The sequence below is a fragment of the Schistocerca piceifrons genome, chromosome 4 (assembly GCF_021461385.2).
Source record: "Schistocerca piceifrons isolate TAMUIC-IGC-003096 chromosome 4, iqSchPice1.1, whole genome shotgun sequence".
Lineage (NCBI taxonomy): Eukaryota > Metazoa > Arthropoda > Insecta > Orthoptera > Acrididae > Schistocerca > Schistocerca piceifrons.
The window spans coordinates 235103686-235130043 of record NC_060141.1 but is presented as its reverse complement, the minus strand read 5'-3'; the positions used below and the strand labels follow the sequence as shown (position 1 = coordinate 235130043).

The window sequence follows — 26358 nt, the reverse complement described above, 5'->3', positions numbered from 1 at the left end:
TCGCATGGAATCCCTGATGCGCTGATGCAGCCCTGGAGAAGGGCGTATTGTATCACAGCCGTCCACAATACGAGCACGAAGAGTCTCTACATTTGGTACCGGGGTTGCGTAGACAAGAGCTTTCAAATGCCCTCATAAATGAAAGTCAAGAGGGTTGAGGTCAGGAGAGCGTGGAGTCCATGGAATTGGTCCGCCTCTACCAATTCATCGGTCACCGAATCTGTTGTTGGGAAGCGTACAAACACTTCGACTGAAATGTGCAGGAGCTCCATCGTGCGTGAATTACATGTTGTGTCGTACTTGTTCTAGCAGCACAGGTAGAGTATCCCGTGTGAAATCATGGCGGTGAATCGAGGAAGTAAAGTACATACTGACGAAACTAAAATGAGCTCTAACATGGAAATTAAGCGTTTCCGGACACATGTCCACATAAAATCTTTTCTTTATTTGTGTGTGTGAGGCATGTTTCCTGAAAGTTTGGCCATACCTTTTTGTAACACCCTGTATTTGGTCTTTTCATAAGATATCTGTAGTCCGGTTTTTGTGAAACTTCATGTAGTTTTTCCACTGCGTGAATCGCTTCTGTTCTGTTATTGGTGGATACTGCAATATCTTCAGCGAAAGCATGGCACTTGACTTTCATTTGGTTTTCTTTTTTGATACCAATTTGGATGCCCTTTACATGAGATTCGCACTCCCTGATGCCCTTTTCTAGAATAATATAGAAAATCATTGGGGATACTCCGTCCCCCTATCGGACTCCAGTTTTGATTTCGAAGGATTCTGATATTTCGCCTATGAATTTCAGTTTGGATGTGTTCCTGTAAGTGTCTGTTCTATGATATTTTGTGTCTTTCGGTCGATACCAAATTCTTACATGAATTTAAAGATCCACTGAATCGTATGGTTTCCTGAAGACAATGTATGTAATTAATGTGTTTCTGTATTTGCCCATTTGTAATATCGCCTTTAAGCACCCGATCTGCTCCGTACATGATCGTACTTTTCTGAATCCGGCCTGGTATTTACCAGTTAGTGGATCTGCTTGGGATTCTATCCTGTTTAAAAGTGCTTTGGAAAGGATTTTGTAAGCGACTGGGAGCAGGGAAGTTCCTGTGTAATTGTTGATGTCTGTGTTTTTGCCTTTTTGTGTAGCGGGTGAATTAGAGCGCATTTCCAGTCCTCTGGTATTTGCTCCGTCACCCATATATCTGATATTATATGATGTAGTTTTTGCATGAGTATAGGATCATTTAGTTTCCAGAATTCAGCAATGATCCCATCTGCTCCTGGTGCTTTGTTATTTTTCAACTGTTCGACTATCTCAATAATTTCTTCGAAATCCGGGGCATGTGAGTCTCGGTGTGTGAATACTGGCGAAGAGAAGACAAGTTTTCCTTGGGGTGGTTCGCAGCTGAGGAGGGAACTGAAATATTGGGCTAAGATTTTGCAGTTATTTTTCGTGTTTCCAAAGAGCCATCGGGTTTTTCGGAGTACAAGCTAGACGCTTGGTATCTCTACAAGTTTTCTCCGAAAGTCTTATAGAAATTTCTTGTATTATTTTTGATGAAATTTTACTGGATTGCGCAGAGCCTGTTGTTGTCATATCCCTGTTTCTCTTTTCTAATTATTTTCGAGGTCTGTTTTTGGGTTTTATGAAAGTTCTCCAAGTTTTCTTCAGTTTTGTGACTGCTAAATTTCTGTGTAAGGCTGTTGAAGTGTATGAAACGCAAACAGACTTACAATGTGCTCCACTCTACTCTGTGCTAATTTCTTCTATTTGGTGTCGGTTAACGGCAGGTCGGGGTGGCCGAGCGGTTCTAGGCGCTACAGTCTGGAGCCGCGCGACCGCTACGGTCGCAGGTTCGAATCCTGCTTCGGGCATGGATGTGTGTGATGTCCTTAGGTAAGTTAGGTTTAAGTAGTTCTAAGTTCTAGGGGACTGATGGCCTCAGATGTTAATTCCCCTAGTGCTCAGAGCCATCTTTTTGTCAGTTAACGCATACCTCACTGAACAGGTACTGTGTGGTGTTTAACAGCATTCTGCAATATGTCTGCTGCAGTAATAAGAGTACACAAAAATTTACTGGCATCAAATAAGTCTGCCAGTCACTCAAGAACAGGACAAATTTATAATCGGAGTATGTTCTGTCCGCATACAGTTTTACTTACCTAACCTTAGAGTACGTGGTTGTTTTTAACATCCACTCCAATAAAGATGATGCAAGTATTACACGGAAGTGCTGTATTAAAGCCAGGGGGAACATATTTCCCTCAATCGAGGACATTTTTCTCCACAATACATCGTATATAGACATTGCCTGGTTCCAACAGACAGTATTATTCTTAAAGTCATACGAAAAAGAACCAATGTATCGAACAGGCTTAAGCGAGTCCCTTAATAAAGCAATAACGCCTTTAAGTACAGTTAATGTGTAATGCGCACGAAAAGGAAAACGAAAAGTAAATGAGATCGAAGCCAAAAACGAAAACTAGAGTATATGTCAAGAAAATCTGCCATAAAAGACGAATATACACTGCAGTTGGAAGAAGAGGAAGCTATTGCAGATGTGCGAGCAAGGTTTTTGGCTTTCAACACGGTGTTTGGAGAAATCTGGCTATTACTGGCGAATACAAGATATCAGTATGGAGTCCTGGCAGAAGATGACGGGGCTGTTACACACGTACTACGTTAAACGACAAATGAAAAATCTTTATGAAACTCCGTCCCCAACTACACCTGCTAACAAAGGATAGTTACATCATCCAGAAGGAAATTTTCGCTATACAGAGGAGTGTGCGCTAATATGAAACTTCCTGGCAGATGAAACCTGTGTACCGCACCGAGACTCGAACTCGGGACTTCTGCCTTTCGCAGACAAGTGCTCTTGCTCTTGCGCTTGCCTACGGAAGGGAAAGGTCTGGACTACGATTGTCGGCCCGGCTCTCAGTTTTAAAATGCCAAGAAATTTCTTGGTTACATCATATCGAAATGCGGTGGGCTTGATGGCATACACCTCGAAACAGAACAACCATTTGTAGAATTTAAAATTAACGGAATAACGATTTTTAATAGTAGTCTGATTGCAAAAGTTGTAAACTTAAAGTTCTATATGGAAGCATTGCGGCAATTACAGCCGTCATGAAGTACATGAAATGTATTCGCAATTGCGAATACGAACAATCATGTGTAGTCTTTTTAAATGTACTCTTTGTCAGTCACTTCGTGTAAAATCAGTTAACGAATAACTTACAGAACAGCTACTACGTGGAGTTTAACAGTGTTCTTCAGTTTATCTATTGACTTAGTAAGGCCATCTGCTTGGTTAATGTGTTATGTTTATGAAAAAAAGAAAAGAAAACTGGGAAAGGAGAACATCAAAGGTAATAAACGAATAAACCGGAATTTATGGCGTAGACAGCTGCCATACAGAAAGAATACAAAAACTACAATTGGAGGGAAAAAAGAAGCTGTTTCAAAATATGCAAAAGTGAGGTGTGCATATTGCTTCAAATATAGATAGATGTTAGCTTTTACTATAAAATATCAATCGCAGATGGCCACACGTTGGAATACGGGATGAAATAAAAATGCAGGAATCAAGATGTTGCATACCTAGCAGAGTTTAAAACCGATGGAATAACAGCTTTTAAAAGTAATTTGTTCGCAAGACTTGTTAGCATAATGGTTTACATGGAAGTTCTGCATAGCGTGAGTGACTTATATTACTGTCCAGATAATTTTGAGCACAGCGTAGAATATTTCAAGGTAAATTATGCGACCTGCACGGAAACAGGTTGCAGTATGACTCGCCACACTGGTGTGAAGAAATGCAACGGCCTTGGCCAAAAGCCGGATGAAAGTTGTCGAGTCATCTGCGTGCATTGAGTAACAGATTCGCAGAGCTACAGCCATAGACGAACTACAAGCAGCAGTATTAGGTGCTATTCTACATTGTTGTCTCTCTCTCAACCTTTTAGCGGGATCTCACTGTCAATTTGGAGTCGTTGTCGCAGTGGTTCCAATAGATCTCTCTTGTAGCTTGTAGGTTGTACTAATTTGAATGCCAGTCAATTTTCGTGTATCCTTACTACCCCAGTAGACTGGGAAACGTTGTTAACCACCATACATCAGCTGTTCTGTAATGTATTCGTTAACTGACACCACATGGAAGCAATTGGCACAGAGTAGAGAGGAGTGCATTTTAAGTACTGTTTGTGTTTAACTCACTTAAATGGTCTTGCAGAGAGTCAAATACATGTTCCATTCTGTAGCCATATATTCTAGTCCCCAGCCTGGTAATTTCACATTCTTGAGCCAAGGAAGATCTAAAAGCTTGTTTTAGTTAGTGTCTGAACGCGTTATAAAATCTGTGAGGTGGTTACTAGTAACGTCGTTTACTCCTGGTATTGTGACTTGACATATAAATTTGATATACGTGGTCTGTTCAAACAATTCCGGAACGTTCGTAATTTCGCACCAATGATGTGCTGGAGCGAAATGCGGTTGACATCCCTGCTCACGACTGTGTTTAATGTGTAACAGCCGGAAGTTTTATTCTTGTATGTCTGTTAGTTATTTTTCAGTGCTGTATTGAGCAGAGCGTTGTGTCTCACGGTTGTCGAATTTCTGGGCGGCAGAGTTAGAGGACCAAAGTGTCTCCATTAAATTTTGCGTGAAAGTCAAGCTAAAATCATTACAGAGAGATACCAAATGATTCAGGAAGCCTACTTTGATGAGTGTTTAAGCCGTACTCGGTATTACGAATGGTTCACACTGTTTAAAAATGACCGGACGAAAGTTAAAGATGATCCTCGTCTAGGACACCCTGCGACGTCAACCGACGACGGTCATGTCAGGATAGTCAACGAAATTATGAGTGCCAATCGAAGACTGACTGCGCAAGAGACTGCAGAAGGATGTTAACATTTCAATTGGATCATGTGAGAATGAAACGGTCTGAAATGTGGGGAGACAATTCATGGCTCTTGCATCACGATAACACACCCGCCTATACATCCCTGTTGGTGCTTGACTATTACACAAAGAACGAAATCACTGTGCTGCCTCTCACTCCGTACTGTCCAGTACTAGCTCATGAGGACTTTTTTTTTAATTTCCAATGTTGAAAACCCCTTGAAAGGACGAAGATTTGCAACGACAGACGACATAAAAGAATATTCGCAGACGGCGTTTCTCATGATCCGTATGAGGCGTACCAAGATTACTTCCGGAAGTGAAAACGGCGTTTGGAGTGATGTATCGATGCTGTGGGAGAGTACTTCGAAGGAGCCCGTGCACATTAAGTAACACGTAAGTGTAGAAAAATTTTGTGGAAGATGATTATTTTTTTGAACAGACCGGAACTCAACCATGTTAAACAGTCGATTCCAACAGCCTATTCGTTGTCCACAGTCACATTGCTGTATCCTTGGCAGTCTTCTTCCCCGTAGTTTGATATCTGATCTTCTCTTAGGACATTCATTTTAATGTCAGCTAATTCTATTTTATATGGTATAGCCAGAGGATTTCTGTATTTCTCCAAAATGATATCCGGTGCTTCCTTGACTATTTTTTACAATCTTCCTCATGCTGTCAAATTGTCCTTCACCTAGAAACGGTAGCTTTATCTTGACACTTAAATACTTAAATGACTGACATATATCCTCCTTTAACATTACTGACCATGCCTTTTCTAATTGCTCCTGACTGTCAACTTGACCACAAATTTTAACACGCATTATGCTATCGCAATACGGTTCTGGAGTGGGAGTAAGCACGTTTACTATTTTCGATGTAATTCACGTCGTAAATGTAACAAGATTGTCCAGTTTCTCCAGTAATAACCACAAAGCAAAGCGTTCATCCGTTGGTCTTGTCCTCCTCCCTAACAGCTGAGGGATGTTCAGCACTTTGGAGGAATCCGTGTTGACACTTTCCACTATCACAGAAGACTGATCGGTTGTGGCTTCGAGCCCCCTTTATATTCTAAAGAACCAATATGGCAGCACTCTCAAGAGCTACCAACACTCAGCAGCTTTTCCATACGTAGGGAACACTGCTTGTCGGTGTCTAATACATTTACACAATCTTGGACAGGGTCAAACACACGGTCCATTCTGTTTCCAGGTTCTATTGGAATGTAAACTGGTAGACAGCCATTCGCTTGCTACACTGTTACTGCTATACGTGAGGGTATAGGAAGGAAAATAACTTGCTGACGTGTGTTATGTCCACTTATCTCGAGTTGTTTTATTACTGATGTAGCGTGATTTCTATGATGCATATTCTGGATTCAGATTGACTTGCACTAATGTACTTTGTTATGCAGGACAGATGTGGCTTATAAAACCCCATAAGACTATTTACCCGTTATAACTCTTCTTAACTACTCGTAACAATGGGGTTGTTCATAGTTACTCATGATCTGCTGCAGTCGTCGGCCTGAGCACATTGACAGCCACTGTTACACAACTACTGGAGAGTTGATTTAGTTTAATCTTGTATTAAGTTTTTATTATACTTTCGAAACAAAATAGAAGTATTATTACAAAGGCAAACAATATTTACAATACAAAAGGAGCAGCTACATGCTCACTGCTCAAAAACCAAAACCAAACTGACCTTCTTTGCCAACCGGGCTGTAACTATTTATACTTTCTTAACAATACCGAAGAATCCTCGGCATTGTTTAAAATTATTATTTCATTAATTAACAATTAAAACTCTCATCTTAAAACAAATTACACATTTCAATGATTACCTAGTTTCTTATATATGTTAAACACATGCGTGAATTCTAGTCTTTATATAAGTTGTAGCGTGTATAAACGCTTAGGTATCAAATGTTAACAATACACTTGTTATATTTACTAATTACAGAGGATTCGTATCATAGAAAATGTTCCTACTAATTAACAGACTTCTGCACATTAGTGTAATTAAGATTCGGTAATTATTTTCTTCGTAACTTTTTCACAAGTACATATTTCCATACACCTCTCTGTCAGAAATTACTGTTCATAACTAAAATTTACGTGTCTAAATTAATTTCAATTAGACTGTTACGTTTCACCGTCAGGCTGAGGCCCTTGAGGATTACTGAAAGAGGTGTCCTTTATTCACCACAGGATCGCGGGACGGTCAACAAGAAGCTTCTGTGGCTGGTGATTATAAATCACAGATCGAACTGCTGGTCAAAAAGAGACATGTTTACTGCGATAAGTAAAATGGATTCCCAACCCAGGGCGACTGATGCATATGCTGTGATACATCTCGGGAGGCGGCTTCGTTATACGAGTACTTCACTGTATGGGAAGACAATTTTAGCGGCGTTAATTTATTATTACCACTCCATTTCGTGGAAGCATCCTTGAGAAACAGGGATTACTTGTAATAATATATTAGCAGTGTTTTAATGCGGCTGCCGTTCATTGTTTATTGGTGCACAGACTGTATCTGTGTGATACCAATCTTTGTCCAGCTAGATCGCTAGCCGGTCACGTCTGGACGCGGGGACTGCAACACACGTACTTTTTAAGTAAATAAAGTGCATTTTTGACCCTGTTCTATATCGGGGAGAGACAGTTTTGCGCCGAAGACTGCAGCAGAATACACAGTCATGCTACTATGTGACGCTGGGTACAGCAGAGGCGGTCTTTGTAGATGTTTTTGTGACTCGCTATCATGACGTTACACACCAATAATCCACGGAGCACGTAGCTACTGCGTGTTTGGTGCTTTGATTATATTGTTTTGTGATGCTGCACTGCTTGTCTATTGCAGTACTGGTGAAACATTCCATCTTGGAATGGAGGAGTATGTATCAGGCGATCTTATAGCAATGCCCGTATCTCACCAGACGATAGCGCTCATTAATTCGTGGCTGCTGCTGCACTATCTAACATTCTGCGTCGTGTCTCCCTACCACTTTCGCGCAACGACGCTCTGAGCGTGTTTGTTTGGGGATTGACTAGTTTGAACCTGGGACCTGTTGCTGGTAAGGAGACGCCAGACCACACATGACATGTAGAGTTCAGAAGAGTTCAGTGAGACTAGCGATGATATAATCAAATACTTAATGATTTCAGCGTCAGCTTCACTGCACTCCCTGTAAAAGAATATTAATACTGACTATATTTAGTGGAAGGGGTTCAAGGCTTTCCTATTTTTAGTTAGCTGGTAAAATAACGTCGAAAAACCAGTTAAGTTTACCATTGGAATTTTTATTCTACTCACAAAACATTGTTTATAAGTTGCACTATTAAAAAAAGGAAATATTTTAATACAGGATGATAAAAACCAACTGCGTTCAACAAAAATGTGAACGAATATTTCCTGAATGGGTTTCCAAGTTCTATAATGGATCGAAGTATGACCTATGCCATATCACATCTATAATCTGGGTTTAAATTAAGTTTCATAAAAGAGAAAACTATCAAAATGGTCTACAGTGACCCTCAATTATCTTTATTACTTATTTAACTTGTCTTAAATTACAGTGGCTGATGTGGCTTCTCAATAATTATATAACAGAAAAATCATCGCATTTCAGATTTTAACTTCCAGCAGCAAACGTGAATACCACGAAGTTTAATTGACGATCGACACTAGTATTACGTAAAAAGGGGCTGTAACAGACGAGACTTCTGCAGTTCTGAGTGAAGCCTTGTGCGCTCTTATGCGACATCGTGTGCGTTCATTACCTTGTCGGTGGTTAGGCAGCGTCAGGGTCGGCGGGCGGCGGGCGGCGCAGCTCCACACACCTTGCTGTCTCGGTAGCAACTCTCTAACTTCTCTTTACTACAATTTATCGAAGTTGGTTTAAGAAAAAGGTATCTGGCTGTGTTTTCAACTGACCAATCAGGGTCTCAATGTTAACCTTAAGCTCCGCCTACAAAAATTCTGTCCATCCAATGAGAAACGTTACACTTTTCGTGGTGGGGCAATGTTTTTAATGTCTGCTACGTAACAGAGATGCGTATAGTCTCACGCTAAAACTTGCAGCTGGTGTGGCCCTTTTAGTGTTATCGTAAGATCTATAGTGTTCTTCTGGAGGGCTCTATCTTTTAACATGGGCTGGGGGCTGTTCTTGGCAGTCGGCGGGCGATGTGGGTGTCCTTTATCGTAGGGCCTCCTAGCCTACACGGCTCTGCTCTTGGCTTCTGTTCTCATTTCTCCCCATGGTGGGAAGGTATGACATGCATTTAGGCGTTCTTGTGTTAGTCTGTGGTATTCCATTTGCTCAGTCGTTGATCGTATTAATTTGGTTAATTTAATGTCAGGATTTATTCGGAGCTATGTGGCATATTGCCGGATTTTCTATCATGTCAGGGTTTTCATGGAAGGTGTTGGATTTGCCTGACACCTTACAACTATTGTTGAACAGGCAGCCATACAGACAGTCTGCACCCTGACACAATTGCGGGGGAGAACACCAGATAATAATAATGCTGCTACTGTTGCACTCACATTGTGTTATTAATCGGTTAGTTCACTACACAGTAGTAATTATTTTTTCAACTACCCATCCCACACATCACTGCATCTTGGAACTGCTGCTATAAATATACACACCACGTTAATTGCATCACGACACATGGACGAACATAGTGAAATATTAATTAATTCCATCAAATACATGCATACACCGCTGTGGGGTGGTGCAAGAGTTAGCTCGCCGGTGGAGCCGTAGCCTTCTCAACATAAGCTGTTTAGCAGGCAATGTAGCTCGCTCTTAACGCTGTGCTGCTGGAAGAGATGTATCAGCACTGCGATTCGGTGCTGAAAAACAATTACAAACAATCATAAAAGCAACGATATCAATATCTGATTGCAATTGGGTACTGAAAAGCTAATATAAACAATTATAATAGCAAAAACATCCCAAATATATTGGGAAAATACCCGCTTGCCAATATCAATAGTTAACAAATACTTATATTTGAAAATACTTACTGGCTGCCTATTGCTGCTCAAAATGTCTTTTTTTCAAAAGTGGGGATCTAGACTGCTTGCTGCTACTGCCGGTAATGCTGGTGGTCGACAGACGCTGGCACTGCTTGCACAACGAGTGTGGACAGCGGAACCCTCAAGCACTCTACCTATTTACCGAAAAAGCACAATGCCCATCAAATAACTGAACAGAAGGGGGAAAGATGGAGGGGCTCAAGGATGAGAGCGCAGTTACATAAGAGTCAAATTACATAAGGGTCAAATTAAGGAAGTTTTCATCAGGGTCAACAGTCAAGATCATTATGATGACGTTATCAGCGGTTTACTCGGCACCAGAACTGTCTGAGAAACCTTAGAAGAATACTATAGAGGTGGCTTACAAACACCTGTTAAAGCGTTTCTTGGGCACTGATTGTCAGCCTGCGACCCTTAGAAGGAGGATTTATACAGAAAATCGGAAGGACCTAGTTCACTTGTGATTTTTAGAGCACTATGTAGGTGCTCATGAAGCTCCAGTGGCAGACACAACAACGTAAGATCTTCCATGTGAAATTGTCAGTATTTAGTGATATGTAAGGAACGACCACCAGAAGCAAAAAAGTCCAATAAACTTGGGCGATAAAACGCATACCTTAAGAACTATGAGAACTTTTTCAAACGAAGAGGTGTGTTTCATAGTAGCAAAGATGAACCTATACCTCTTAAGGCATGCTCTTTAGTGCCCTTGCTTTTTACTGTGAATGATCATTTCTACCGTATCCCTGAATAATGACAATTCCTCCTTGGACGCCATGTATTGAAAGTATGAGAGCTTATATGCCAAGAAAAGTCTGGCTACATATTTCTTTCTCGCATTTAACACCCCGTTAAATGACCACAGTTGGAAACTCAGGGAAATTAGAGCTTGTACAGAGATTTACAGACACTCATCACCATGCACCATTCCTGCATGTATCAGGGGAAGATGGAACTAGGTATGAACTATCAAAAGGTTGTGTGCAGAGATCGATGCAGATGAGTAGCATCAGAGGTGGCCAGATAGCTGATACTTTTGCAGATCGAATAACATATGCATAAACACGTCCTAGACCAGCTAAACTCAAATGCTTCAAGACATTTTTAAAGCTAGTTTTCTATGCTCCAGAGGAGTTCTCCAAATAACATCGAAGTTAGGGATGAGGGGAGTGATCAATGACAGGTGAGAGACTTGGAACCCATAAAGAGATAGAAAAATATATATGCCCCATTTTGTTTGTATGTCTCGGAACTCCTTGCATGTCCTGTACTGCAGTGGACCAAATATGGCACACAAACTCCTTGGCCCAAGAGGACCAACATAGGAGGGTTTATAAAGTTCTAATATGTGTGGTTATACATAAGTGGGTTTTTGAGCTCCATCTTTATCAGTTGACCTGCACGACAAGTGTGGTGTGTGGGAATAATGTTTAACTGCCTTATGACATGCCCTGCAGGGAAGCCTACATGTCAGGGGTTATAAATCTGTTTCCAATGTCTGATATGTAGGTTGCCCAGTGCAACAGGCAAGTCAGTGTTGGAGCAGTATTTCCATGGTTTGTTGACCTGCTTTCCATCGTTGCCTGCACAGCATGGGACAAAAAGTGTTTCCAAGACCTCAGTATATAGGCTGTGCTGCATGAGAGACATATTGTGGGACTAGAACCAGCCTGTTTCATCAACTTCTATTGCAGGGGCTACACATGAGGATGGGCGTGCCTGGGAGGGTTAAGATAAATGGATGAGGGTTTGGACATACAGAGGGGACAGGAGTGGATGGAAAACGAGAGAGGTGACCATGAGAGGATGGGTTGGAAGAGTGGAACAAGAGAAGATATAAAGATAAAGGAAGAGTAGGAGATGGGCAGAGAGAGAGAGAGAGAGAGGGGTGGAGGAGGTGGACAGAGAGTGGGGACTACAATATGGACAGAGGAAGGGGAGAAAGAGATGGACTGGAAGAGTGGAGGGAAAAGGAAAGTGGTTGAGAGGTGGGAGAAGGAGATGGACAATAGATAGCCAGAGAGGGGGGAGGAAGAGATTGACCAAGAGATGTGTGCATTATATATGCAACATCTGTGTTACAGACAAAGCCACTGGGAACAGGCTAGTACGCAAATAAGGCAACGTGTCCAGCATCTCTTCCTAAATCCCTGGATAGAGTTCACCCAAATTTGGCGTGCAAACAGCAGACGTCTCAAATATCAGAACTGTGGGGCTCATAACCCAGGACTCAAAGGAGCTGAGATAAAGCAAAAATTGTTTTTTCATCCCCTGCCCCACAGGCTGCCATACTTGAGAAGCTTGTTGTCTATCTTGGCGACCAGTTTACAGGGCAGCATGTCAAGGGCAAGATACAGTTTTCCAGATCCTAACTTATAGGCTGCCATGCAAGATGGACATGCTATGCTGGTGTAGTATCAGCCTGCCACGTAAGTATGCTTTGGAGGGCAGCCTCCATATCAGAGGAAGTAATGGTTTTCAAGCCCTTGACATGTATGCTGCCCTGCATGTCACCAGTGGCATGTTGGAGTAGTATCAGTCTACTTTCTTAGGGCCAACACATGTGGATGGATATAGCTGGTGGAATGTGGATATGAGTAGAGGGAGAGATGAATGGAGAGGTTGCTGGAGGGAATGGATAGGGACAGAGGAGGAAGGAGGGAGTGGAGAGAGGAATGGGTAAAGGGGGGCAGGGACAGAAAGAGGGGGAGGAAGAGATGGATTGAGAGAGTGTGGAGCAGGAAATGGTACTTACAGAGAGGGGGCAAGAGGATGTTGACAGGGAGGGAGGAAATGGATAGGAAGAGAGGAGGAGAAAGAGATGGTCAGAGACTAAGGGAGAAGAAGATGGACAGAAAGATGAAGGATGAGGAGATGGATGGAGGGAGAGGATGGAGGAATACATGGAAAGACAGGGGGAGGAGATGGCCACAGCGAGAGGAAAATGAGATGGACAGAGAGAGGAGAAGGAGGAGATGGACAAAGAGGGTGAGGAAAATATGGTCAGACAGAGGCGACGGAGGTGATGGACAGAGAGATGGGGAGGAGGGGATGAAGAGACAAAGAAGGGAGGAGAGGATGCACAGACAGGTGTGGGAGGGTGAGGTGGAAGAGAGAAGAGGAGATGTGTGCAATACATGTGTTGATGCGTATGTGGGCAAAGCCCACAAGAAAAAGGCTATTTACTATAAATGCTAGTAAAAGGCAAAGTTTACTGAACAATGATCATATTATTTATGAAGACCTTTCACAGGAACTGTGCAAGTCATCAAAACAATGAATTTTCAGTAGTACTTGAACAGTCAACGTGAAAACAGACCAGTATATGAAAACAGGCCAGATTACTGCTCTCACAATAAGTCTCTGTAATATCGTAACCATCCTAGATAGGCCCCATCAGATTGAAACTAGTAATGCGGCAGCAAATAAATAAAACATAAACATAGGAGTTTATAATGATCAGTGGCACATCGTTTTACGAACGAGAAGATAAATGTTTAAGACATCTATTTATGGAAGCTTATAAAAGCTGTGGCTCTGTTGGATTAAAAGTGAAAGACATATCAAACCAAAAATCTTACAGTAACTTTGTATACAGTTTAAAGGATTTCTATGAAGATGAAGAAAATCAGGGTAGTGACTAGAGTCAATCGGACACAACGAGACTGCTGAAATTCTGAGAATACAGTAATGTATTCTGATGCCTGCGAGAGTGAGGTGGGGAGTGGTAAATAGAGCATCCCCTTGGTATCATCCATTGTGCTTCTGGCCACAATATGCGTTATTGGTCATTCAAAGAATATTGCATTAGAGGTTGTGCAAAATGACTTGGCCCTTGTGCAGAAACTAATTCTTGTCCTCATTGCCGGACGAGTCGACCCATCTCTTGTAAGGGGCGGTTGCTTTGCTTTTCTGTCACCCACTGAGATGTACGCTTCATTCGTTGTGAATGAAACATTCTGTGCCTGCATCAGCGCTGCCAGTGGCCTACTCCCTTCACTGTTAGAAAGGAGGCGTGCACACGCTGGTTGTTCAACAATGTTTCTCAAACTATTTTAAAGAAACTATTCAGCAAAAAATATTCTATTCTCCCGCATCTCACAGCCTTATTCGTCAGCTTATCAGCGAAGTGCCTATCATTTCATTACTGGTCATAGTTACTGCAATTTTTGAGGTTAGGTAGGGTGTTATATGAAATTCTAATAGTTTGTAGGGAAAAATACAGGCTGCTAAGAGTTTGCATTTGGGGCATATGAGGTCTTACACGGCTAGGTACAAAATCTAGCTAACATATTGAATTGTTTCTTAAACTTGAGACGAGATATATATGTATCTCTAATATAGAGAAAACGGATTGTATGTAGTGCATTCACTTCAACTCTTGTGCGCAAACGATAGAGTGAATATGAAATATTCAGAACATCCCTTATACCACACATACAGTTTGAAATATCGTAACGTGATAGCACACGAAGCGGAGAATGTTTTGGCATACAGTTAATATGAAAACTTCCTTTTCTTCTGTCATATACGAGTAACTACAAGTTGTTGTAATGAAATAATGAAATATTTTGAGGTTCGTTGGCAGCTGGGGACGTGAGAGTTAGTATGGGTTTGTAACAACATGAATGATGAAATTACATGTTTATTATTATACCGCGCATGAGCTTTTCATAAGCCAGTGACTTGAGTTGTTCTCAATTGTTTGTTTAATACACCCTAAAATGGCTCAGATCGCTCTGAGCATTATGAGACTTAACATCTGAGGTCATCAGTCCCCTAGAACTTAGAACTACGTAAACCTAACTAACCTAAGGATATCACACACATCTATGCCCGAGGCAGGATTCGAATCTGGGACCGTAGCGGTCACTCGGTTCCAGACTGAAGCGCCTAGAACCGCTCGGCCACAATACACCCTAAAAACATAAAAAACCGTAACATGTGATGTACATGTACGAATAAACAGATGATTACAATTGTAAGTAGGCTGTTTATGTTTTCTCAAGCTGTTTATGTTTTCTCTATGTAAGTAGGCTGTTTATGTTTTCTTATTGGCAACGTTACGTAGCGCTCAATATGAAAATCACTGGCTGTGCTGTGTGCAGTCTGTGGCTAGTTTGCATTGTTGTCTGCCATTGTAGTGTTGGGCAGCGGCAGCTGGCTGTGAACAGCGCGTAGCGTTGCGCAGTTGGAGGTGAGCCGCCAGCACTGGTGGATGTGGGGAGAGAGATGGCGGAGATTTGCAGTTTGTCATGAACTGATATATATATTATGACTTGTGATGATATTAAGGTAAATACATTGTTTGTTCTCTATTAATATCTTTCATTTGCTAACTATCCCTATCAGTAGTTAGTGCCTTCAGTAGTTTGAATCTTTTATTTAGCTGGCAGTAGTGGCGCTCGCTGTATTGCAGTAGCTTGAGCAGCGAAGATTTTTGTGAGGTAAGTGATTTGTGAGAGGTATAGTTTAATGTTTGTCAGGGCCATTCTTTAGTAGGGAATTTTGAAAGTCAGATTGCGTTGCGCTAACAAAATATTGTGTGTCAGGTTAAGCACAGTCCTGTATAATTGTTGAAAGGGGACGTTTCACAATTTCAGGAAAACTGGACGTATATTCACGAGAGAGAGCTAAAAATGGTTCTGAGCACTATGGGACTTAACATCTATGGTCATCAGTCCCCTAGAACTTAGAACTACTTAAACCTAACTACCCTAAGGACATCACACAACACCCAGTCATCACGAGGCAGAGAAAATCTCTGACCCCGCCGGGAATCGAACCCGGGCGTGGGAAGCGAGAACGGAGAGAGAGCTTCACAAACGCATTGGTCCTCCTCTGGCCCTTATGCAAGCAGTTATTCGGATTGGCGTTGGTTGATCGAGTTGTTGGATGTCCTCCTGAGGGATATCGTGCCAAATTCTGTCCATTTGTCGCATTAGATAGTCGAAATTCCGTGCCGGATGGAGGGCTCTGCACATAATTCCCCAAACGTTCTCAATCAGGGAGAGATCAGGCGACGTTGCTGGCCAAGTTAGCGCTCGCCAAGCACGAAGATAAGCATTAGAAACTCTCACCATGTGCAGGTGGGCACTATTTTTCTGATATGTAAAATCAGGATGGTTTGCTAGAAAGAGCAAGAAAACGGGGCGCATAGTATCGTCGACGTACCGCTATACTGTAAAGGTGCCGTGGATGGCAACCAAAGGGATTCTGCTATGAAAAGAAATGGCGCCCCAAACCATCACTCCTTGTTGGCGGACCTTATGGGGGCGGGGCGACAGTCAGGTTGGTATCACACCCCTGTCTGGCGGGTCTCCAGACACACCTTCGGCCTGGAATCTCATTGACTGGAGTAAAAGTCTCCAGTGATGAGTCCCGTTTCGAACTGCGCTCTGATGACTAATGACAGTGTCTGGAGACACCCTGGTCAGCGGTGGGTACCAACCTGACTGCCGCCCCCATACGGGCCGACAACAGTGAGGGTTTGGGGCGCCATTTCTTTTCAGAGCAGAACCCGTTTGGTTGCCATCCGCGGCACCCTTGCAGCATAGCTGTACGTCGACGATACCGTATTCTCAGTTTTGTTGCCGTTCATGGCAAGCGATCCTGGGCTTACATTTCTGCAAGATAACGTTTGTGTTAGCGCTTGCCAAACCGTACTTTGGTCAGCTAGGTAGCAGGATCTCTCCGTAGTTTGACAACGTTTGGAGCGTTATGGGCAGGACTGCTCACCATCTCCGATTTTGACGATCTAATGCGCAAATGGAATAGACAATGGGACGATGTTCCTCAGGAAGACATCCAACTGTTCAAAGCATCAGTTCCAAGCCGAATAGCTGCTTCCATAAGGGACACAGCCAGGCCTGGAGGTGGACAACTGTGTTATTGACTTGTTCAGTTCGTGCCGCTCTTTCCCTTGAATAAATAATATCGGTTTTCTGAAAGTGTGATTATTTGTTTGGCTGTATATGTACATCACATGTACCGATTTTCGTTCTATTTGGATAATTTCTTTGTGGTGAGTAGTTCTTTTTTTGTCTTAGAATGTAATAGACTTTTCGGATGCTGTCAGAAATTCAGACGTGTTGTCGTGTTAATGAGGTTTTTGGCTTGTGTACTGAAGCATGTCGGTCATTTCTTATTACCAGGTTGAAGATGGTATTATTGCTGAATAGAACAGTAGTTAGTTTTACTAATGTACAAAGAAAATAGTTATATAATGATTTTCAAAACGATTTACAAAAGATATCTGAATGGTGCAAAAGTGGCAATTGACCCTAAATAACGAAAAGTGTCAAGTCATCCACATGAGTGTTAAAAAGAACTCGTTAAACTTCGGTTTCACGATAAATCAGTATAATCTAAAAGCCGTAAATTCAACTAAATACCTGGGTATTACAAATACGCATAACTTAATTTGGAAGGAACACACAGAAAATGTTGTGAGGAAGGCTAACCAAAGACTGTATTTTATTGACAGGAGACTTAGAAACTGTAACATTTTTATTTATTTATTTAATCGTATGGCTAGGGCCCCACATCGGGCAGACCGTTCGCCGGGTGCCGGTCTTCCAATTTGACAACACTTCGGCGACCTGCAGCCGATGAGGATGATAGGATGATGATGAGGACAGCACAACACCCAGTCCCTAGGCGGAGAAAATTCCCCGACCCAGCCGGGAATCGAACCCGGGCACAGAGGATTGACAATCCGTCACGCTGACCATTCAGCTACCGGGGGCGGACAAAATGTAACAGATCTACTGAGGAGACTGCCTACACTACACTTGTCCGTCCTCTTTTTGGAATACTGCTGCGCGGTGTGGGATCCTTACCAGATAGGACTGACGGAGTACATCGAAAAAGTTCAAAGAAAGGCTGCACGTTTTGTATTATCGCGAAATATGGGAGAGAGTGTCACAGAAATGATACAGGATTTGGGCTGGACATCATTAAAAAAAAGGCGTTTTTCGTTGCGACGGAATCTTCTCACGAAATTCCAGTCACCAACTTTCTCCCCCGAATTCGAAAATATTTTTTTGACACCGACCTACATAGACCGGAATAAAATAATGGAAATCAGAGCTCGTACGGGAATATATAGGTGTTCATTCTTTCCGCGCGCTATACGAGATTGGAATAATAGAGAATTGTGAAGGTGGTTCGATGAACTCTCTGCCACGCACTTAGATGTGATTTGCAAAGTATCCATGTAGATGTAGATGTAGATTTTCAATTTACGTATTGTATTTTTTTACCACCTTGTCCCACCGATTTTTTAAACCACCAGTCCTAAGTCCCGATTTTTCTGAAAATTAGATCTGGCAAGACTAGCTTCTTATTTTGGTCGTTCGCATTTACCTTGTCTAGGACAGGCTTCATTGTACTCAAGTTTTGGCAAATTTATTGTACTTACCTTCCTGTCGCTGTAGTCGTCAGTTTCTTAAGGGAAGAATGTTGTGTGTGCCACCTGTCTGTGAATTGAGTAAACTTCGCTCTGTGTCTGATCCCATTTTAACTGTTTGCATAACGTATTTTCTGAGATGGAAGTCGGGGACCAGCCCGGCATTTGCGGGGGAAACTACCTTCAACCCTTTCGTTGCTCTAGGCGTGTCCTTTGCTTTCCATGTTCGTTACGGCTGTACTGCCGAATGCTGGTGCCTGTGCTCAGTGACCGCGACCGACAGCCCAATTTTCGGAAACTATTAGGTGTAAAAATTAATTTTTGATGTTTTACAGTCGATAAAGAACTGAATTTGTTTTTTGTTATATGCCATCGTTATTGTTCCGCATCAAATTAAAGGAAACACTGCACGAAATTTTAAACTGCTGAGACACAAACGCATTGCGTAAACTTTCGATATTGTTGATTTTAGCTCATACATTGCACTGAATGAAATGTAGATAAGATATCGAAATTTTATTTAAAACTGAGAGCAGAAGGATATTTTATTTCAGGATCGTGATATCCCTGTCGCATAAAATGATACCATGTTCCTCTATTATTTGTACGTCTCAACAAAAGCAGCAGGAAGTGCACTATCTTTTACAATACTCAGAATGGAAGGTAGGAGACGAGAAATTGGCGGAAGCTAGACTGTGAGGACGGGTTGCATGCTGTGCTTGGTTATCTCAGTCGGTAGAGCACTTGCCCGTGAAATGCAACAGTTCCGAGTTCGAGGCTCGGCCTGGCACATAGTTTTAACCTGCCAAGGAGTTTCATATCAGCGTACACCCTGCTGCAGAGTGAAAATTTCATTCTGGGAACATCACTCCACTACTCTGGCGTTATTTGCACCGCTGCTTCCTCTAACAGTTTCTGAATTTTTGCCACAGTGAAACTTTTGTTATATGTTGCCACTTAATGTTTGATCTGAGCCCAAATCATTTCTATGACGTTGAAGTGGAAGTGGTATGGTGGACACCTAAGAACCCTGTGGCCGTATGCTATAGCCACATCGTCAACAACGTATTTTGAAACTGTGGCCTGTTTTTTTTACTAGTTCCATGAGCTCCACCTTACGTGAATGCTCCTGAACTTCCACGTTGTGACGTTTTAAGCATTCAACAATGTCGGCTTTTTTCGTTGCTGCTGTCGAAGGTCTGTCTTTAATAACTGAACGGTGTGGGGCATTATCCATTACAATGACAGAAGCCGCATTTAAGTTCCCCAATATTTGCTCCTTGAACCATTTCAGAAAACAGTCGTAGTTTATCTCCTCGTGGCAGTCGCCTGTTGTTCTCGATTTGTAAACGAGGAGACAGTTGGGTACGAAACCATACCAAGTTCCAGAATGCTAGACGATAAAAATGCTTGTGTCCTTTTCAAAGGGAACAATAGAACTTACATGTACAACAATATTTGTCCAGTCATTTCTGACGGCTTGATTGTTTGTTACTCGTTGACTGCCGTTTATCCAGAATTCTCCGAGCCACGGAACTTCTTCAAACGGCACTTCAACAAACTCGACAACGTCACGCTACGATATATCCGCTCTCAATCATAATTTTCAGTTCATTTAATTTCTTTGTACCGAAAACTGTCAGCTGTGACTCCATTAACAAAGAAGTCGTGGTCCCTAGCGAAGGGTAACGCACGTTTCTTTTTTATAGGTGGATGTTCTTTTCTCTCGTAATATCCATTCGTGTGCGTCGAACAGCAACTTGAAGTCATGAGTCACAGTTCGTTACTTGTTGTTCTGTCCTCCTCTTTTTATCGGATGTCCTTAGCTTAGACGAACCAGTCCCTTTCAGGTATACACATTATTTTTCCTTACAAACAAGCGTCTGCAGTTGTTTCGACTACCTTCATTAGAGCCAATATAAAGTGGCACCTTTGTCTCTCTCCTTGAAATATTCCTCCACCGAGCACATAGACTCACGTGTCTGACCACACAAGAAATGAGGAGATCGCTGAACTTTTCGTTTAGCAACCACACTGCAAGCTTCAGATATTCTGCAGCGCAAAATGAACTCGCAGCTCAGAGAAACAAATCACACAACGAAACCGACCACAAATGTTTAGGTTACTGGCCGCAAGCGTCGTCTGCAGCTGAATATAGTACTCGTAGCAGGAGAGATTTGAAAACGATCAACGGAACATAGGCGCGACCAAGAGCGTTCTTTGAATGTCTTTTGCTATGGTAGCAGCCCTGCAAACAACTAGACGACAGTTACTTTCTTATGCTGATCCTGTTAAAGCTGTGGTGAAAAATAAAGCCAACCGGTGCTCTCATCACAGGCTGCAGTCCGCCCCCTGTAGCTGAGTGGTCGTTGCCGGCACGGTAGCTCAATGTGTTCGGTCAGAGGGTTAGCTGCCTTCTGTAATAAAGAAACTGAGTTAATCGATCAACAACAAACTTAAATGAATGTCTTACGACGTCTACCCACAGGAGATGCAACGAACAAAAGCGACCAAAATGAGATTAAGAGAAAAAAAACACGCAACGAACAAAAGTGACCAAAATGAGATTAAAAAAAACCACGCTACGAACAAAAGCGACCAAAATGAGATTTTAGGCACGGTAGCTCAGCGTGTTCGGTCAGAGAGCTGGGTGGCCTCTGTAATAAAAAACTGAGTGAAAGGATCAACAACGAACTTGAACGGATGTAATGTGACGTTCGTAATCACCTCACACACAAAAAAGAAAAAAAAGTGGTCAGCGCGACAGAGTGTCAATCCTAAGAGCTCGCGTTCGATTCCCGGCTGGGTGGGAGATTTTCTCCACTCAGGGACTGGGCGTTTGTTGTCCTAATCATCAACATTTCATCCCCATCGACGCGCAGGTCGCCGAAGTGGCGTCATATCGAAAGACTTATAGCCGGCGAACGGTCTACCCGACGGGAGGCCCTAGTCACACGACTTTTTTTTAATGACAGGCTGCACCATCATTACGACGCGTGTCTATTATCAAGTAACTTCCGCTTCTAAGTCCTGCAAAGGACTTGCTGAGGTGCTTACATTAGAACAGAAACTTGTGCAAGTTTACTTCTGCAAGTCACTTCGGCAAGTTAATTTCAGCAACTTGCTGCAGGTACTTGCATAAGTGTTTCCACCAGAGACGCGTCGTGAGGTCGGTTGTTGGTTGTTGTGGGGGAGGAGACCAGACAGCGAGGTCATCGGTCTCATCGGATTATGGAAGGATGGGGAAGGAAGTCGGCCGTGCCCTTTCAAAGGAACCATCCTGGCATTTGCCTGAAGCGATTTAGGGAGATCACGGAAAACGTAAATCAGGATGGCCGGACGCGGAATTGAACCGTCGTCCCCCCGAATGCTAGTCCAGTGTGCTAACCACTGCGCCACCTCACTCGGTCTCGTGAGATCGAAAAAAAAACGGCAAAACGTCATTTTTGGGATGAATCCAGGTTCGGCTTGCAGCATCATGATGGTCGCATCCGTGTTTGGCGACATCGCTGTGAACGCGTGTATTCGTCATCGCCATACTGCCGCATCACCCGGCGTGATGGTATGGGGTGCCATTGGTTACACGTCTCGGTCACCTCTTGTTCGGATTGACGGCGTTTTGAACAGTGGACGTTACATTTCAGATGTGTTACGGCCCGTGGCTCAACCCTTCATTCGATCCCTGCGAAACCCTACATTTCATCAGGATAATGCACGACCGCATGTTGTAGGTCCTGTACGGGCCTTTCTGGATACAGAAAATGTTCGACTGCTGACCTGGCCAGCACATTCTCCGGATCTCTCACCAATTGATAACGTCTGGTCAATAGTGGCCGAACAACTGGCTCGTCACAATACGCTATTCATTACTCTTGATGAACTGTGGTATCGTGTTGAAGCAGCATGGGCAGCTGTACCTGTAGACACCATCCAAACTCTGTTTGACTCAATGCCCAGGCGTATCAAGGCCGTTATTACGGCCAGAGGTGGTTGTTCTGGGTGCTGATTTCTCAGAATCTATGCACCCAAATTGCGTGAAAATGTAATCACATTTCAGTTCTAGTATATTTGTCCAATGAAACCTGTTTATCATTTGCATTTCTTCTTGGCGTAGCAATTTTAATGGCCAGTAGTGTGCAAACTTATGGGTTCCCACTGTACATTTGTTTTGGTTCATCTGTCTTCGTGCCATTCTTCTTCTCCACACTGACTTTGTCTTACCGGGATTAAATTCCGCGAGTTTGACAAAAGCTTCCAGCAATTGGCATGTGCGGTAAGAACTCGCAGCGACTGTTTTCACTAACTTGCCGAAGCTACTTTTGCAAGCAGGGGGAACTTACAAAGGTCGACATGCATTGCGGTTTTCCACATCAAATAACTTGCAAAAATGGCTTCTGCAAACGGATTCTTAAATGCAGGAAGAAAACTACATTCTGTGTTTACACTGCAACAACGGTTTCTGACTTCGTTGCCTCTCAATTTTAGCACATGTCTTAATATCGATTCCGTTGCAGCGGCTAATGACGTCACAATCCACGCGGCAGCAACCGTGCACCCACCTAGTTGAACTCTTGTAGTGTGACTGAATACCGCCCTTTGCAGTAGCGCGAGTCGCGCTACAGCAGAGACATTAAAAAGAGGCGCACGACTGAATACGCGCTATTTGAAAAGACTGCATTCGGTAACATTATAAGCTTTCATTTGGACAGGCGCACTGTTAATGCTGCGCGGGCTGTGTCGCAACGGTCACCGCATTCGAATCGCATCTTTAGAATTACTTCGACGCCAACAGAGAAAGCATTATATCACTTTATTTATTAGGCCAAGAGTTTTAGAACGTCATCCAGTAAAAGTTCTCGCAATGGCTTCAGTGTCTCGTTTAATACTGTACAGTGGTTCACAGTAATAATCCCAGAACAAGGTTATGTGCCACACTGTGTACTATTATTTTCAACAATTTTGTTTTGATCTTTTTAATCGTCCACAAAATGAAAATGATTTTACGTTTTACAAGACTCTCTACAAATATGTTGCTCACCGTCGAATCTGATTACCCAGTCTGAATTTTAAAGTATACTAAAAAAACTTAGCTTTCTGATTTTGCTCGTTTACTTGCAGGAGACTACAAGACGACCGACATGGCCGAGATGATGTTCCAGATGCGCCAACAGTACGGAGACATCGCCAAGCTGGTGGGCCTCCCGGGGAAGCCGCCGATGGTCTTCTGCTTCAGTGCCAACGACGTGGAGAAGGTACGTACAGACAGAAGGTACATACGAAAGCTATTCTATAACCTTTGGCAAGTATGGTATATCTTGCGATAATGAGACAACATGGTTACTCCACGATGTGTGAACCGGTAAGGCACTGTGTATGCCATCACAAAATAGAGTTCTAATACAGGAGGTCATGGCAAAAACTGAAAGGAAACACACGCGTAGGAACTCTGTGTAAATTTATGATGTGCGAATATAAATGGAACAAAAATGAATCAAAATCAACTACTGAAAAATTCAGGATGGAATGTAACAATATTATGAAAAGGAAAGTTACTACTCACCATATAGCGGAGATGCTGAGTCGCAGATAGGCACAACAAAAGGACTGTCACAATATAAACTTTCGGCCACCAAGGCCTTTGTCGAAAATATACGACGGACACACACACACACGCACACGCACACACACACACACACACACACACACACACACACACACACACGCACACGCACGCAACTTACACACACATGACTACAGTCATGGATGTGTAAGTTGAGTTGTGTGTGTGTGTGTGTGTGTGTGTGTGTGTGTGTGTGTGCCGCGCGGCTGTGGCCGTGCGGTTTGAGGCGTCACGTCACGGACTGCACGGCTCTTCCCGCCTGAGGTTAGAGTCCTCCCTCGGGCATGGGTGTGTGTGTGTGTGTGTGTTGTTCTTAGCATAAGCTTTAGTTTAAGTTGTGTGTAAGTCTAGGAACCGATGACCTAAGCAGTTTAGTCCCTTAGGAATTCACACACATTTGAACATTCAACATTTTTCGTGTGTGAGTGTGTGTGTGTGTGTGTGTGTGTGGATCGTCTATTTTCGACAAAGGCCTTGTTGACCGAATGTGTATATTGTGTCGATCGTCTATTTTCGACAAAGGCCTTGTTGACCGAATGTTTATATTGTGACAGTCTTTTTGTTGTGCCTATCTGCGACTCAGCATCGCCGGCCAGGGTGGCCGAGCGGTTCTAGGCACTACAGTCTGGAACCGCGCGACCGCTACGGTCGCAGGTTCGAATCCTGCCTCGGGCATGGATGTGTGTGATGTCCTTAGGTTGGTTAGGTTTAAGTAGTTCTAAGTTCTAGGGGACTGATGACCTTAGAAGTTAAGTCCCATAGTGCTCAGAGCCATTTGAACCATTTTTGACTCAGTATCTCCGCTATGTGGTCAGTATCAACTTTCCTTTTCATAATATGGTCGAAATAAATAACTGTCCTTCAAAATAGTCAGCTAGTGGATTCAAACAGTGTTGCCAATGATGGGGGAAGACGTTGAATGCCATTGGCATTGCCATCGGTGTGTGCCACTTCTCGAGGAAACGCTGTGAGGATATCTGCTCCGTTTACAAAGTACGTCCCACACAATGGTACTAAGGTCTGGTGGCTAGGGTAGATGGGGGAGGATTTCCCAACCCCAACGTTGTACACAGCTGTTGATGAATCCTGCAAGTGTTGTAGCATTATTATGGAGTATGACGGAATTATCCAGCAGTGGCGATCGTTTTCGCCGATGGCACAGCAAGAAGTTGCGGTAGTATTTGGCTCTGACAGTGGGGCCTCCCTAACAGGTGACACTCCGGCTCAGATTGACAGTAACGTGGCTGCCATACCCTAGAATGAGCACAGCCTTCGTGGGTAATGTCCTATCATCCACAGCTGCTCGTCGTTCTACATGACAGTGAGTGCATTTCTGCCAGCGAGGAAGGGAATTTTCACGTACGCATCCTAACATGACCCAGCTGACACTTAAGGTTTCAGGAGCTGGTATAGAGCCGTCCTTGCATGCGGTCGCATTCTGTCGGTTGATTTCGATACTGTTTGCCGCGAGCTTTCGAATTTATTTACTACGATTACGGTGATCCCACATGTTCACACGATATACCATAGTTACCATGACTTATGCAATGACCCTTGTATCAGATATGTAGAGAAAGTGCATACAACAGACGTGCAGCAGATATATACCCGGAGGTACATATGAGTAGACATAGAGAATAAAAATTTGGTGCATAACGGACGCAAATGAATTACAACAAGCCACTTCTGTGGATTATGTTGAGAACAGACGGGAGAGGATTTATTACTTGAAATATTACGCAAAAATGATCCTGTCTGTATTTTTCACATATTCGAAGAAGCTTTTCAGTGAATAAAATAAAGTGTTATTAGACAGACTACATAGAACCTGTAGGTGTTCTATGTAAAGGCCGTAAGTTCGATTGCATATTAATTTGCAGTAATCTTCTAGTCTAGTGGGCCAAACATAGCGCCATCTGGTTTCCACCTTCAAGCTAGACAAGTTTCGTTCTTTGTAGTTTTTTCGTTTGACGCTTATTTCGTGAGATAATTGGCCCGGTCACGATCAATGAACCACCCTGTATACATTTAAAGCTGGAGGTGGGCATAAAACGTCGTCCGAAATTGTACTGAATGTTTCTCAGAAAACTATTTTAAACAATTAGTTCATGACCCCACTCGAAATGTAAATGGTTGCGAAAGCATTATTGAGCTCTTAGCAACAAATAATCCTGGACAAATAGGAAGTATCGTGACGGATACAGGGATGAGCGGCCACAAGGCAGTTGCTGCTAGGCTGAATACCGTAACACCCACAACGATCAAAAAGAAACACAGAGTACATCTATTTAAAAAAGCTGATAAAAATGCTCTTAACGCCTTTTTAAGCGACAGTCTACACTCCTTCCGTTCTGTTAA

The 26358-nt window shown here is 42.9% G+C and overlaps 1 protein-coding gene across 1 annotated transcript in view; it reads left to right on the top strand.

The window, feature by feature from the left end:
- LOC124795260 (probable cytochrome P450 301a1, mitochondrial) overlaps positions 1-26358 on the top strand; it is a 193329-nt gene that overhangs the window by 57269 nt on the left and 109702 nt on the right. The window contains exon 3 of the mRNA XM_047259204.1: positions 23499-23632. Coding sequence (XP_047115160.1) covers positions 23499-23632 — 134 coding nt within the window. The remainder of the gene's footprint in view (positions 1-23498; positions 23633-26358) is intronic.